The 17,221-nt window shown below is 34.7% G+C and overlaps 1 protein-coding gene across 2 annotated transcripts in view; it reads right to left on the bottom strand.

Moving 5' to 3' along the window:
- Window positions 1-13,411: 13,411 nt before the first annotated feature.
- LOC149571682 (uncharacterized) overlaps window positions 13,412-17,221 on the bottom strand; it is an 84,872-nt gene continuing 81,062 nt past the window's right edge. For both annotated transcript variants that reach the window (XM_089813107.1, XM_089813106.1), the window contains one exon: window positions 13,412-14,007. In XM_089813107.1, the coding sequence (XP_089669233.1) occupies window positions 13,800-14,007 (208 nt within the window). In that variant the 3' untranslated portion in view covers window positions 13,412-13,799. The remainder of the gene's footprint in view (window positions 14,008-17,221) is intronic.

Here is a 17,221-nt window from a genome sequence, read left to right as displayed (position 1 = left end):
GTGAAATTTCCTTGCTAGTAGTGCTTTAAGTTGTTCTACATCCTCCTCATTTTTATCATTGTCACTGGACAAATATTTTACATTTTTCTTCTTCTTCTTTTCATCAGGTTCCTTTAATGATAGCTTAGCTTTGAAAGCAGATTCAATATTTTTGGTTTGTAGTTATTAATGTTGGAAAGCTCAAAAGCAATGAAACTACCTACCAGGCCTTCAAGAGATAAAGTATTCTCTTGTACACATCTCAGTTCTTATATTGTAGAAACTCTAACAACATATATAGGAAGCAATACTCTTAAAACTTTTCTTAGTACAATATCATCATCTATTTTACCAGTAGCTCCTCGTATTGCATTAACAACATCTTTTATCCTTGAGCAATATTATCACCTTCTTGCATTCTCATATCATCAAACATACCTCTAAGACTTTCAACATTGGCTCTTAGAACACTAGTGTCTCCTCCATAGATAGTAATTAAGGATTGCCATATTTTCTTTGCACTATCAAGATTTTTGATATCATCAAATTCAGCGTAGCTTAGGGTAGAGCCAATCTCCAGCATTGCCTGGTTGTGTTCTTCCTTCTTTTTCACATCCTTAGCAGTTAAGGCTCTAACAGGATCAACATGCTCAGTAGTGATGGTTGATTGTGCATGATCTCCAAGTCCTCCAAAGTGTAGCTTCATTAAACTTTTCCATGTAAGAAAGTTATCTCTATTAAGCTTGGGTACTTCTCTTTTTGATATCTTAATCTTTGTGCTTCTAGTACCTTCAAACTAGTCATCTTAAGTAGATGGCTCTAAAACCAATTGTTGGAATTCTAAAGAATAACTGGGGGGGTTGAATCAGTTATTCAAGGGCCAGATGTATAAATAAAAAATTTCTCAGCCTAGTGAACCCATAGAACATTTATCATCATGCATGCATCCATAAGATTATGCAATCACTTAAAACTTGTAGGTTACTATCAAATCAACTTGCAAAAATGTAAACATGAAACATAATAGATTTAGCAACACATTTCACATAATGATTTACATGGAAACCAAAATTGGGAAAAACCACCAGTAACATGCTACTCTTTTTCACTCTTCTGAAGTGATGCCCTATGAAAGACCAACCCTATTAAAGGTTACAATACACATTATTAAATGTGACCCTGTTAAAGGATTTCAATCACCCTATTAGGAGTGAGCCTTGTTAGAGGACTTTAGACCATTCACTTGAAATGTCACATGGTTAAAGGATTTACAAATGATTGTCAGGTCAACCTTAATCCAAAGGATTTACCCTAGACTAATACAATTATTAGAGAGTAACAGTAAGGCTTGATCTGATAACAAATTACAACACCATTTGTAGATTACAGATCTCTATTTCAGTCCTCCATTCTACTTGGCTTTCGCACATTTTAGTTTTGATAGCTTGTTCACCCTTCAAGAATTCATACCCTTAAGCCTTCTTGCTTAACATGCCAATGCAGACTCTTCACTTAGGTCACTTGATGAAGCAATACCCCTTGAGTCATTGTCTTCCTTAGGTTCTTGCACATGACAACCCTTGCTTCTGACCAGACATCTCTATAAATAGAGAATTAAGATCTTTTGTTGTGCATTCTCCATGATCCAATATAGGGTTAGGATAGATTAGACAGGATTCAATGAATCTACCACTAACCATATTACTTTTGGAAAATTTTCCTTCAATCCTCTTTGAATTTGCCTCAAAACAGTTTACCATGAATTATATGCCACTAGCTCATCAATCTTATCTTCCACCTGGTTCACACAATCCAAGAAAATAAACTTGTTGACTCAAATCCATCGAATTCACGATCTTTCTAATAATGCTAGCACTCACCATTAACTTGCTTCTAATGTTTGATGCATACTATGTTGCTTGGCATCCATTAAAAAATCACTCTGTATGAACTAAAGTTTTTTGGTTCTCGACATCAACTAAACTTTACTCGACATCCACTATTTTTTTCTCCATTTACTAAAATGAACTTTTACTTGGCTCCAACTAATTTTTTGCTTGGCTTGCACTAACTTTTCTTGTCACCTACTATCCATTCAGTCAAGCTTGGTAGACAAACCTAGTTTAACTTATTCTTCTAAACTTGTTTAGTGTAGCTAACCTTTGCAAGCTTAAGTAGATTATCAATGCACCATGATATCATTGTCTTAGCTGATTCTTGTACTCCTTTGTATATCATAACTCAACCTTTCCTCTAGGTGCATTTGTCACATTTTTTTGATCAAATCCTCTTCATCAATCAAACAACTGACAGTACTTAAATCATATAAGCAATTGTCTTACCGGCAAAAAGTAGGTTTGACATCAGTGACAAAACAATGATTGAAACACATTTACCATGCTTGTATCAATTTGTTTTCAATAGTAATAGCTACAGAAGCCTCATCTACATTAATCTCATATGGCAAGGGCTTTAGCCATCTAACCCTAAAAATAGCTACTTGCACATATGTGTAGTCTACATCCACCAGGAAGAAAACATCATCATAATGTTTCTCCACAAGTGATACAAGGATCATTAACCTTTGTTTCATGGATTTCTTAAACTCTTTGAAGTAACTTCTCATTACTGAATCAAAACAATCATCTAGTTGCTCTATGAATTCTAAAATTTGTTGTGCAATTGGCTTGTTGGTCTTCCAAGAAACTATGCTGAAGGTGGGGAAGAGGTTTTGCACATAAAAGAATATGCAAACAAGTAAAGAATCAAATTTTCATGATGCACTTTTTGCTTTGCTAATGGCATCCAAGTTTTCTGATAGTTGATGTAGTTGCAACTCAACAAGATCATAGGAATGGTCCCTCTTTACTACCTTGTAACCCAAATCAATAGCCATTTATGATACAGTGTTCAATCAGCTAAATTGAAAGAACTTGTGAGAAATCATTGTCACTACAAAGGAAATTAAAGGATCTGAGACTATGTCAATTAACATTCCTCTCTTGTTCCATACTGCACATGTATTCTTCTCAGTCACCTCGTTTGCATCACTACACATGTTCTTAGGTCGATCAAGAGTAGGATACCCTAATACTTAGTTAATAGTCCTCTTTGTGAGCTCAACTAGTCCACCTTCTAACTAGATATAATTATCATGTATAAGGCTTAGAAAGATTTGTATCCATTCGGTCTTAAACACTTGAGGAAAATATAGGACACGGTTTAATCCTTTTTATTCAATGATTTTGTATTCTTCCCTCAAGACTCCATTATCACACAGTTTGTTGTAGGCATCTCTTATCTCCATGTCACCCACTTCTCCTATCTTTCCCATATAGAAACACCTAACATCTTGAATCATTAGAACTTTTGGTGGTATCAAAGATAACACACTAGACGGGTCTCCTTTATATGTTATCTCGGCTATTGGTCGAAACGATGGTTGTCTTATATCATTACTAATCAGTTGAACATTAGAAACCTCCTTTCCCTCTTTTCTAACATTTGTAGAAGATTTGGCTTCCATATTGACTACTTAGGGTTTACAAAAATTCAAACATCGTAACTTGGCAAGAGTGAAAACACCTTTTCAATCTGATGAATTATGTCAATTAGCAATCAAATCTAGTTTGTAAATGCTACAATCTCCTTTTCCAATTCATCTTCATGCTCTCTTCAATCGTTGATGAATGCAAATGTGTCAAAAAATGACTATATAACCCTTCATATTCGATAATAAATGATCAATGTTTACACACCTATAAGCTTGTCTATCATAAGATTTTGCACTCACTCGGTTTATACATGATCTCCAATATGCTTGGCTAACATAGCAAGCTTGGTCAATACTAATCACAATTCCATTACTTGAGAACAACTGTGAAACTTTTTGTGCTTGGCAACAACATGAAAAATAACAAAACTATAGATTTCTTCTAGGTTCTAACCAATACATTGCATCTTAATTCATGCATATATAATCTTTACAGCTCTTAGATTTTTGGAACTGATGCATAATATAACTTTTGAAATATCAGTCCCATACATAACTCTTGATTGCCTAGTTGGGGGTGATGTGATCACCTAATTCATTGGATGAAGTGACCTCATTTGAGCTTGATGTGTTGCAATCTTCCTTCTTTTTCCATGTCTTGTTCATCTGCACTTTGACCTTCTCAACATTGACCTTTTCTTTGCCTTTATTGTTTCCATTACCTGGTGCTGGTGACCTAGTTGGATAGTTTCTACTGACATGACCAGTCTTGAGACAATGAAAGCATGTAGTCTCCCTCAACCATCTATTGTAGTTGCCTCTAAAATGTGTTCTAATGCAATTCGCAAGATCATATCCATATTCTTGACAATAGTGACAATTGTACCTTGTGTTGTAATCCCAATCATAGGATTTTCTATTTCGTTTTACCTTTGTCTGCTTGTTTGATGTCAACTTGACATTAGATCTGCATTCATATGCTTTGTGTCCATACTTCTGATAATTGTGGTAGTATTCTTCAAATATTTGAGTGCTCATGGTCTTGGTTCTACATTCATGTGCTCGATGTCCTTACTTGTTGCACTTATGACAGTAACCCTTGAATTTCTGCTCAAGGTTCTGATTTGCACTATTGCTCCTGCAAACATTTGTTGTATGACATAGCTTTCCACAATTATGGCAAGTGGGTTTGTAATCTTTACCTTTGTTATTCCTTTGTTCATCACTTTTAGATGATTCACCTTGCTCAGTACTTGTGTATCCCAATCTAGTAGTATTATTGTTTGGTATTGAAGATCTCATCAGTTTCTCACGGTATATAATTGCTTCACTAGTTTTGTTGAAACATTCCACGAATTCCTTTTTTGCTCTCAATTCATTCCCCAATTGATCATTTTGTAACTTTAGGGTTGTGATCTCAATGTCCTTTCCATTCAATTCATGGTTTTCAATCATCACTTGATTCATTGAATCTAGTTGAATGTAATTTTGCACATCTGATGTCTTCTCTTCAAGTCTATTGTTTAGTGTTCTTTTGTCTTCTTCAATCATGACTTTGTCTTCCTCAGCTTTCTTTTTCTATTCAATCATTTCACATAGAAATATTGATTGGACTTCTTGTTCTATCTTACAAGTTCATACCTCCTCAGTTAGGGCATTGTTCTTTTCCATCATATCTGTAGCTATTGCATCAAACTCACTTGAGTTTCCATTCTCAAACAATTCAGTAGTGTCTTCTTCTTGCTAATGAATGTCATTTAGCTCAATAGCCAGTTCCTTTCTTCTCGTCAATGAACATTGCAATTCATCTCTTGCTTCGTTGAGTTGGTGTAGGGCAAGATGTACTTCAATCTTTTGGTTCTCAATAACCTTTCCCAACTTGTAGACTTCCATCTTCAAGATCTTTCATCCAAACTTGTAAAACTTCCCTTCAAGAGTACAAAGCTCTTATAGCAATTGTTGGAAATAACAATTGGAAAGTAAACTCTGAGAGAACGGGGGTGGGGGATGAATCAGCACTTCAAAACTTTAACCATAAAACATTCACCACACATCCATCTCATCATTTAGTATGTAAATTGAAATAGCTAACTACACATGTTCATCTAGAGCATGAAACAAATAACACATGACACAATAAATTTGTTACCCACAAATCTTCACTACTGTAGCAGTAAAGTGTAGCCAATTATGGTTACAAAAATTTTAACCATAAACTATGATCTACCCTGCAAGGGGTCTGCCCTGTTAAAGGCTTGCAAAGACTGTTAGGTCTAACCTTGTTAAAGGATTTCAACAGCCTGCTAAAAGTATGCCTTGGTAGAGGACTTAAACTTACAATAAAGCAAGCACTCAGTTAAGATATTTACACAAGTCTATTTAGGCTACTCTGTTAGGAGATCTACTCTGTATCATGTGTTAGAATGATTCAAAACCATGATCCATTAGTTAGCACTCTATTTCTAGATGCCATATCTTCTTTATCCTGATGTATCCTCCATACTTATGATCAGATATGTCTCCTCTGTCCTCTCTCTTCTTTCCTTTGTTCTCTCTAACTAATTCTGCAATTCATGTCATTATCACAACCTCCATAGCCACCATGAATGCTCTCTCTGCACTTAGCATTTGTCTCCTTCCACACATTCACTCATCATACAAACTCCTTAAGGCTTTGCTCAAATAAACATAGGTGGGCTATGGTTAGGTAGGAATTAATGGCTAAGGTTGATCCATATTGTTGCTTAAACATCCCTTAATTTGATTGGTTGCATGTACTGCTTAGGGATTCTTAATATACCTCCATACATATCTTCTAGAATCATAAAAAAAATGTTAAGTCAGCTCAAAAACGAGTTACATAAAAAGACTATGCCATTACAAACCACTATGTCCAAAACTATTCACTCAACATCTGAATGCTCTGATGCTCAGCCATCACTACATTCTTAATGATGTAACTCAACTTCTGAATGGCTCAGCATACATTGTTTACTCGGCTCTTGAATCACTTGGCATGTATAGTCTGCTCGGATCATGAGTGACTCAACACATACTAGGTATATTTCTCAGCATGTATTGTCTGACAACTGATGCTCAGCATGCTTTGATCACTTGACTCACACTAAAATACTAAGAGTTTTGTCACTACCTTGTCAAAACCGATCTGAGATTAACACAGTGCCCCTCAAGCCAAAAATGACTATATTGTAAAAGGTGTTGGTTGTTATTTTTCTATTAGATGAATTATTCTAGCCCTAATTTTTTAAGTGTCAAAAGCTTGTATAAAATTGCCAACAATATTGAGTTGTAAGGGATTGTGGATTGTAATCACCGGATAATAATAATAATGGACTTGTTGTTGGTGGAGGTAGCCCAAGGGTGGGGTGAACCACATTAAATCCTTGTGTATTGTGTTCTCTTCTATGTGATTCATTATTTTCTGATATTGGTAATATTTGCATGTAATTTTTATTTATATATGTGGTTAATCCTAGTGTGTGTGTGTGTGTGTGTGTGTGTGTGTGTGTGTGTGTGTGTGTGTGAGAGAGAGAGAGAGAGAGAATTGCTCCTATCTTATAATGAAAATGTCCAAAATATTTTTGGCATGATTCCAATTGTTCTTAGATTAAGATCATATTGTTTATTTTATCCACTCAAACCCAAAGGAGAAAATTCTACCGAAAAGAAAAAAATAAGTGGGTAACTAATAGTTATTTCCTAGTTCAAAATTTCAAAAAGCATGATAATTTTTTAGAGATAAGAAAATTGGTCATAGAGCCTTAGCCCCTTGGTCCTTGAACTTATAAATTCCTTCAATATTCCTATTATACTCGGCATTGCTAATCCTAGTCTTTGAAATATCCATTCTAATAAATCCACTCTTTAACTTCGATAGTTGCTCTAAGTATACATCTAGCATTTTCAAAATCACATCTTTATTTGAAAGTATATCAACTACCATAGGATCCATGATTTCTAAGAGTTCTTTCATCCACTCAAAATTTTGTCTTAATATGGTTTCTCCTTATCATCCTTTCCTTTAAAAATAATGGAGGCATTTTCTGTGTAGTAAGAGTCTACAAATTAGATAGTTCATCTTTGATAGCCCTTTTATACACTCTATTAATAGAACAAATTTCAACAAGCACCTTTCATTTCTATTTAATCTCACTTTTTATATTATGCAAATGTTCTAGAATATGTCTTCCAAAATAAAATAAAATCTTCAAATCAACCTATGCAAGTATGAAATGGAATGAGCAATAAAGCTCTACCAATTTATGTGGGCTTGTTGAAAGTTTGGAAACTCTTTCTGTTCATCCCAATAAATATTTGCATGCTCTAAGATTGTATTCAATCTATAATCGGAGATGTTGAATCACCTCTATCACAGTCTTAACCTATGATGCTCTAACATCTTTGTATATATGGTCCACCTTATCCTTCAATTTTAAGTTTACAACATTGGCCATGCCAATGTCATTTCTTAATCTCACTATCTTATCTAAAGTGTAACTCTAATAAGTTAAGAGATGATACCCTCCTACTTTATTCAATTTTTCTTTCAAATTTTTATTTTCCTCCCTATGAGCTTTAATCACATCTTAATTCCTTACAGAAACCTTTTGGGTGACTTTGGCCACATCAATTACAAGATCAAACACTTTAGTTGTAGAGGAATTAGTGGATCTATGTATAAAATGATGACCATAAATTCATCTTGTTTTTGAACCATAGAAGGATTGCAAGTAGCAGGATACAAAGACCAAATAGATATAATATCTAGCTTCTCATCAAAGGCTACTCATATATATAGGTTTTGTTGTCGATAAAAACCTATATTTTCAAGATTGATATCTTGTCTTATTATCAAATCTTCAAAGGCAATTACTGATGAGATATCCCACCATTCAAGAAGTAAATCTCCATTTTCTTTAATAATTTTCCTTCCTCTAGTGTTAAATTTTCTAATTGATTTCTCATTCTTTCATAGACCTCATCCTTCAACTTCATCTTTTCTTCTTCATAAAGGCTTACAAAATATATAACCCTTTTCTTTAGCAACTCATTGGCCTTGTGTTTAAACAAGAACTTCTTAAACTTTTTCTTCTTGGGAAAAAAGTATCACTCATGAAATCTTCAAAAGATTAAACTATTACATCATCTATTGCATCTCCATTCAAACTAAAGGAAAGTTTCCAGTTATCAAAAAATCCTTCAAATGGAACATCTCTTCTTGCATCAAACCTATGTGGAGGAAGAGGTTTCTCAACTTGGGTATAGAACCATTCAAAGAATTAATAAAGCATGTCCCTACTAGAAGATATGATGTGTAGGGGTGTGATAGATCTAGGACACTTAGAAAGAATGATTTGTTGTGATCTTGATGAAGATGGAGCCTCCATAGGTTTCTTGGATGTTGCAACTATAAAATTCTTTGGGGTGGGAGAGTAACTTAGGGAGATGGTTGTTTGACTACAGCGACAGAGGCAAAAGATGAATGTGTTTCATACCCAAGAGGAGGAGGTAAATAAGGAGACAAAAGAACTCCAATACAATAACCAATAGATGAGGGAGAAGACTCGTACTCAATCACAATTTGAGTTGAACTAGACTTAGTTGAAACCTTTTACCTTTCATGAGTTAAAGGAAAAGAATCTACATCTACCTACAAATTAAGAAGGGTTATCATCCTTACCTCTAGGACTATGAGACTTTTGTGGTAGAAAAATATTTTTTATCAAACCATCTTTCTTTCATTTTAGTATCCTCCTAATAAACTTGTGCATTTCTTATCCAATCATCCTATACATGATCAAGAATTTTTGAAACCATGTTATGAATAAAATACTAAGAATTATAAAACTTATATGTTGCAAACAAGAGAGAATACATGTTCAATCTTCTTTCAAGAACCTCAAATCCTTCTTGTTTGAGAAATGGTATTCTCCCAAGATGACAACTTGAGAAGAAAATATGCCCCCTCTCTTATGCATTCCTCCAATAGTGCAATAGTGCCACTTTCTATAGTATAGAGATGGTGTATGATCTCTAAGAAGGAAATCATGTCTAGTATATTAATTGATATATGTCATGTCCCCTTTTCAAATAATTAAAAAATAATAATTTTTGCTAAGGCAGGCCAGGCCCAAGAAAGTGAAGTTTCGGAAAAAGGGAGTTAATCTTTGGAAACCGTTGGACTAATAAATGAAAATTATTATTAAAATATGTTTCATTAACCTCTCTTGGACGTGAGTTACATTTATGCCCTCTTTTAAGGGGGTTTGGAGGCATTTTGGGCACATTCCAAAACTTGATTTTGCGGATTTCTTTGTTATTCTTCAGAAACTGCCAAACCTGTGGAGGAGGAGACCCAAGAACGGGAGTTTGCAGGTTTCCAAGGAGACCCAAGAAAGGGAGTTTGCAGGTTTCCAGGAAGGCTAAAGACGGGAGTTTGAAGCCATTCCATGTGCATGCTCATACAGAGTTTGCCTTTGTGCTGAACAGTGTAGATTTGTGGGTTTTTGGGTGTGTTTTTTGCATGAGTTTGGTGTTTTCAGTTGAGCATTTCATATCAGTTTTGTTTGCTGCTGTATTTCAGACTTTAAGCTGTTAAAATAGAGCTGAATATATGTATTGGGACGTGATTAAACTTCTGAGATAGTTTATTAGTGTTTTTGTGGTGTTTCCGAGCATTTTTGTGTTAATTTCGGGAGCCCGATGAGCATAGTTTTTGTCCTACATTTGTGAGCTGCAGTGGAAAGGCTATATAGATCTGGAAATTTCATTTTGTAGGCTGTTATGCTGCTGAAATTTCTATAAAAATGTCCATTTTCAGATTTATTAATAATAGGTGAAGCTGTGAAGCTTTTGGCACCATTTCTGGCATACCCGATTTGGGGTTTCTTGAGAAATTTGGAGGATCTTTGTGATATTAGTTGTTTGATCTTAAAGATCTGATTAAAAGTTGGAAATATCATACAAAAATCAGAGAAAGGGACATTTCAATATAACTGTTGGAATTGTTTTACTATTGAAGACTCTAATAATGGTACGATCCTTGAAGTAGAACCAAGTTTCCTAATTATGATTAACTCTCTTTTCTTGATCCAACTACTTAGGCCTTAATATTTTTTTGGCCCTTTCACTTAATCCCCATGGAATAACTCCATGCAAGTAAGAGAAGAGTTTTCTGATAAAATGACTCTCAAATGGAATGTATGAATAACCCTTTCTATGCATATTCCATGTATAGGTCCACTCTTGAACAAGAATAAATTATTGATCAACTTGAGGCCAAACCTTTAGCTCCTCTAACCACATTTTCAGTCAATTAAACTAAATATAACATAGTATGTATCTTTCATGTATCCTATAGATAGGTCAATTTTTTAAGGAGGCCTATCTCTTGGAGTCAAAGCCATCTACACCTTGCAAACAATCTATGTCTATAGAGTAGAATTTTACCTCTATTAAATTATGATGTCTATCAAACTCTTGGACCAGTTATATCTCATCAAGAAGCCACTATCTATTCTTTTCCACCATGAATGTCTCTACAATACTTTTCTTGTTGAAATTAGATCACTCTGTTTTAAAATGTAATAAATTTTGTTGAGTATTAGGATTGTACTAACCAGCCAGTGCTTTGATCAAATCAACATTAACAAACACATTGGACGCCATGATCGTTGCAAGTTTGGAATCTCATGTATTTATCATATGAGCATCAACTTTCTTCTTGTTATAGCCTCTCATCCACAGTTAAAAACCAATGGGATCAATTATTGGATCCCTACAAGTAGAATTTGAATCAACAAAGCAATCATCAAGCCTACAACCAAACCTCTCTCTTTTGTTCCTCTATGGACCTAAGAAGTTATGCAATTTCATTATATTGCACCTTTCCCTAAGAAGATGAAGTTTTGGACGTAGTGAAATTCACAACCATAAGGTTCGACAACCACTAGTTGTTGTGTTAGAATTTTGGAATTCTACTTCAATTGCAATCTATAGGCCTTCTAATTGGCTCATATAGAGTGAGAAGAGCTAGACATAAGAGTTGAAATCTTGGATGAGAGTAAAGCATTCACAATTTGGGTGCAATTCAAAACCTTATATATTCATAGGAAACCCTAATTCTAAGGAATTCAATTTCAAAGAAGGTTGAATTCAATTTTTGATATCAGATATTACACTTGCAATCATGAATGGATGCAATAAAGTTAAAAATAGCCTTATAATAATGTGATTTTGGTTGTAAATGTGTGCACATACCCCTATTGATTGTTATAATTAAGTTTGCACATTAAGGACCCTAACAACTAATAACTTGTTCCATCAGCATCCAATCATAAAGAGACACATTGCTAAGTTGCTCACTATATTAAGGTTGACAATTGGTTGGTTGGCAAGCATAAATGCAAAGATAGTCCATCCAACTTCTTTTTCACTCACGCAATCACGAATAGCCTTCACTTGTCAACTTCATCCAAACTGTCTGTTGAAAACCCTAATTCTAAGGAATTTGATTTTTGTATTAGAAAATACACTTGAAATCATGAATGGATGCAATAAAGTTGAAAATAGCCTTATAACATTGTGATTTTAGTTGTAAATGTGTGCACATACCCCTATTGATTGTTATAATAAAGTTTGAACGTTTTAAGGACCCTAGCAACTAATAACTTGTTCCATCAGCATTCAATCAGCCAAGGACACATTGCTAAGTTTCTCACTATCTTAGGGTTGACAATTGGCTGGTTGGCAAGCGTAAATGCAGAGATAATTTATTTAACATATTTTTCTACTCACGCAATCACGAATAGCCTTCATTTGTCAATTTCATCCAAACTACCCATTGAATATGTAATGATGGATTGCAAAATGATCAATGATTTATATCACTTGTGCAACCTCATCCAACTGAACTTTTAAGATGATTATATTAGGACAAATTGGGGTGGGTTATGTCATACGAGCATCTTGCCAAATGAACATATAATAACTAGCAATTTACACCTTCCAGCTATGTTAACTTGCAAGGAACCTAAGCTTTGGGCATGAGAAAAGGTAGCAGAAAATCTCAAAAGTCTAGATGCATGACAAAAGCTCCCACCATAGCACAAACACCCACAACTTCGTCGTTGGCAAAAACTAGTTGATTGACCATTTGAACCAACAAAACCCCCAAGGCATACTAGACCCTACCAAATTCGTAAATGACAGAGAAACCCCACACAAGAACAAGCCACAGTCATAGTAATCATAGCAAGATTGAACAAAGGAACATCCAAATTTATAATCATAATAGGCATGTGAAGAGAGGAAGTTCTCCTAGCACGCATAACGACACAAAAGGAGTAATCATTACGAGATATTGAATGAGAAGAGGAGTGGAAGAAAGTTTTAATCCATCTTCAAACTTAATAATCAAAGCATGAAATTTGTATCTATTTCATTGTCGCCTTTATCTATTTCATAATGTTGGACAAGTGAGATTGTGGGGATCTCTCTCTCCACATGTTTGGTACACTCAATGTTATGACGCCCTTCGTAACCTATTTGTCACTTGAACGTAGATGAATCTACTGTATTCATGGGGCACTCCACATTTTTACACACTAATGGATATATATGTCTCCAAGCTCTTTCGTGGAGATCTGGTTTTGCTAGCTGGGAACAATCCTTGGACTCAATCTCCTAATAACGAGAGCAGACATCGATAGTACTTCTGCATTGATAAAATGTTAATATCCAAATGCAGACAATTGATTCATATTGGATGTACATGTGTAGCCCTTTAGCCTAGATTCTTAAAACTTTGAACTTTAGTTATTGACCATAATAGAACAAAGAAGATTTATATTGCATATTTAAATTTTCCATTTTGAAAACTGATTCTCATTGCATATCCAGCTAATGGGCAAGCAGAGGTAAAAAAGTTTGGAGCTTTCAGCCTTTAGTAGAAATGTGAAAAAAGAGATACAATAATGTATATTCACATTTGTAGCTTCATTACATCACAGGCTGCAAAAACCAGCAGACCACTTCGCCTCTCCTTTAGAGCTTGCTTAAAATCAATGAAAGCAAGGAATACGAAACCAGTTAGGTTTCCTGTGAGATATACACCAATTACATGCTACTCGTCTAATCCTCACACTCAAGCTAAGAGCACTAGAGGTGCATTGATCCTCAATAAATGCACTGAGTAGACCATCTTCTACCATTGTCAAAGAATTAATTGTGAATATTCACAAAAATCTGACTGCATTACATAACTTCTAAAGAAAGTAGACCAAGGGTAAAATAATAGAAATATATATTAAATGTAAGACAGAGATGCTAGATAAGAACCATTTGTGTACTTCAAAGTCTTAGTAAAGGCCCATCTCAAAGACGGACTGCAAACTGCATCTTTCAAGCTGCCATTATAATCGATCTTGTCAACTTTCCAATTTTCACTTGTTCCTTTGCCACAATAAAATTCCAAAGCAATATTTAGGCCATCTGAAAGTTGTTCTGTCACAAAGCTGCATGCAAAACAAAAGGCCATAATTAATCTTCCAATAAACATAAAGATAAATATAGAAAAAAACATTAATTGTTATTCCAAAGCAATAAATCATGGTAGACAATAAGTTCATAACAGACATGATATTTCCACAGTTGAAGCATGTAAATTGAAAATATGTGTTCGTCCATATAGCTATGTGTAACTTCATGTGATGACTTCAACAGATCTACATGTGGACAACTCCAGCCATGTAATAAAACACCATTCTTCACTGTGCACAACTGACAGGGAAGTTGGAAGGTCAGAGTTTAACATTGGACCATTGTATCATTTTCTCTATTGTTTGTAGGTGTATTATATTCTTTATACCCATGCACTCATTTTGCACTAAAGAACAATGACGAATATTGTAATGACAGAAAATCCATACTGAACGTTTCCCTATTCTGAAAACAGTTTTTCAGGTCCATGTTGTGCACGGATATCATCATTCAAATAGAAGTAACATATCTACTTCTATGTTAGTGACTAATTCATTGCTTTGTGCACATGATCTATACATCCCACCTTTCTCAATAGAGGTTTGTGTGGCCAGTACACTATCCTTAACATGATAAATTTATACATAGCAATCTATAGATAGTACAAATATGTGTACAAAAACAGATAGTAGGTTGTTCACATGGTTCTTTCAGAGGGAATGGACACAATTATAGCGAAGCTATAATGGCAGAAGCAACGAACTTGTCAAAAGTGTCTATATTGATCCTATGTATCCTATATTTACAGATCTTCAAAGATTATAGCAGACAAAAGACTAAAAATCTTATATATATGAAGAGAAGTTTGTATAGCCACTACACTAACATGACATTAATGATTTATAGTTTCACAGAATATACATATCCCTTTATGGAAAAACTTTAAAATTAGGTATGTCATCCAAGTGCATTTAAAAGAAATTGATTAAGCCTTAAGGGATGCAAGATGTCATTCATCAAGGCATTGATGTCACTTGGTTTCTTAGTCAAGTCACTAAAATAACTATCCATTCAGACAGTCACTCCTCAATTTTCAATGAAAGTTTCCAAACATATTTTAGATGACACAGTACCTCGCGATATTTTGATTTTAGTTTGATCATTGTAAAGAATGGCACACCTTGAAGCTGGTCCAAACAACCATCAATGCACAGAAGAGAGAATCAATTCTTTAAGGTAATCTTGTTGAGTGCATGATAATAAATGCCATTTGCCATATTAGTTTTTCTCAGTATCAATCTACCACATGGAGAAGAGCTACACTAGATCTTGTTCCGATCAATCAACTTCTAAATTTAGCATCAAACTCCATTCTTCCAAACAGATCTATGATACAAAACACCACTCGGAAGAAAATCAAGTAATCAGATCTATCTTGAGTTGAAATGTCTTTTTAGTCGGAAGATATTGGCCAACTTCAAAGAAAATTCTTGAAATACTACAATCATGTTGAGTTATTGTGCTGAAGTTCATGCAACCTTATTGTTATGGAAATAGATAAAATATTTTATTTATTTCAAGGTATTTTGTATTACATTTGACAGGTATTTATAAAGTGGTGGAGATGGTGACAGAAAGAAGCTAAATAGTTAACTGTGCAAAACTGCCGCTCTCAGTATTTACCCTAAGCAATGTAATACATTTATTATCAATGTAAAATATTATACTAGCGATCCCCCCTGATTACATTGTTCCTACAACTTCATTTCCAAAATATACAATTCATATTTTAAGAACCAGCTCGCCCACCCCTCCCTTCCCCCCCTCATCAAGATGTATACACATCTTTGAGAAAATCTTCACTGAAGAAACAAAACTTGAACCAAGTGGAGTTCCATTGAGTTGTCTCACAACCCTCGGGAAGGTGTAACCATCCATCTTGAGCTCCTACAAAACCCCTTACCTGCCCCCACAAATCAAACTTCAGAATACATGCATCTTCAAATATGTCAACAATAACAAGAATAAACAAGAAACCAAAGCACCAAAAATGCTTCTCAAGCTGAATAATAACTTTATCACCCTTATCCAAAAAAAGGAAAAATTAGAGACCTTTAATGATTATCATCCCCTAGCTCTTTGCAATACTCTTTATAAACTATTTACTAACCATATTGCAAAAGAGGCAATAAAGCACTTCGAAGAAAACTTCAATAATAATGATAACCAGAACCTAGGGGAACAAGAAAGCATCGTTAAGAACATTCCAAAGCTAATATCCAACGAACAAAATAAAACTCTATTGCAAAAATTTGCATTTGACGAAGTAAGTGCGACCCTCAAGCAAATGAATACTGATAAATCTCCAAGGCAACATGGGTTTCCGGCACGTTTCTTTTTAAAATGTTGGGACTTCATAGGGGTGGAGGAAAATGAGGCCTTAGGAGGAGTACAAAATTTGGGAAAACTCCTCAGGGAGCTGAATAATACCTTTATCACCCTTATCCCAAAAAAGGAAAAATTAGAGACCTTTAATGATTATCGTCCCCTAGCTCTTTGCAATACTCTTTATAAACTATTTACTAAGACTATGGCGATGAGAATCTGAAAACTTCTCCCAAATCAGATTAGCAAGGAACAAACAAAGTCTGTACAAGGCACATCTATCTTCAATGGAGTGATTAGAGCCCAAGAGGCCATACATACCGTTCAAAATAACAATGAGCCTAGTATGTTAACTAAGCTAGATATTAAAAACACATAAGATAGTGGATTAGGGCTTTTTGAGAAAGTGTCTCAAACCCTTTGGGTTCGCAAAACCATGGGTGAATTTGAGCTTTGAATATATATCCTCCCCTAAGTTATCAATACTGGTAAAATGAATTGCCCAAAGGCTTTTTTGTAATTAGCAAGGGACTTACACAGGGGGATCTGATATCCCCTTTTTTTTTCATCTTAATGGCTGAAACGCTTGGAAGATTAATAAACAAAGCCAAGTATGAGGAGACTATTGAAGGAATTAGGATCACTAGTGGCCTAGATCGGACAACCCACCAACAGTTTGTTGGTGACACTGTGCTTTATGGACAAAGTACCATAGAGGAGGCAAAAGCATTTTCTTTTTTTAAAGTCAATAAACTAGTGCATCAGATCGAGAGATTAACCCCAAGAAGTTATTCTTTCTCTTCTATAATACCCATCTTCATCTAGAGAAGCAGATTTGACAAATTTTGAATTTAAAAAATTGAA

This window comes from Cupressus sempervirens, chromosome 2 (assembly GCF_028749045.1).
Source record: "Cupressus sempervirens isolate cs-2001-9-10 chromosome 2, ASM2874904v1, whole genome shotgun sequence".
NCBI lineage: Eukaryota > Viridiplantae > Streptophyta > Pinopsida > Cupressales > Cupressaceae > Cupressus > Cupressus sempervirens.
This window is presented reverse-complemented; position numbering and strand designations above follow the sequence as displayed.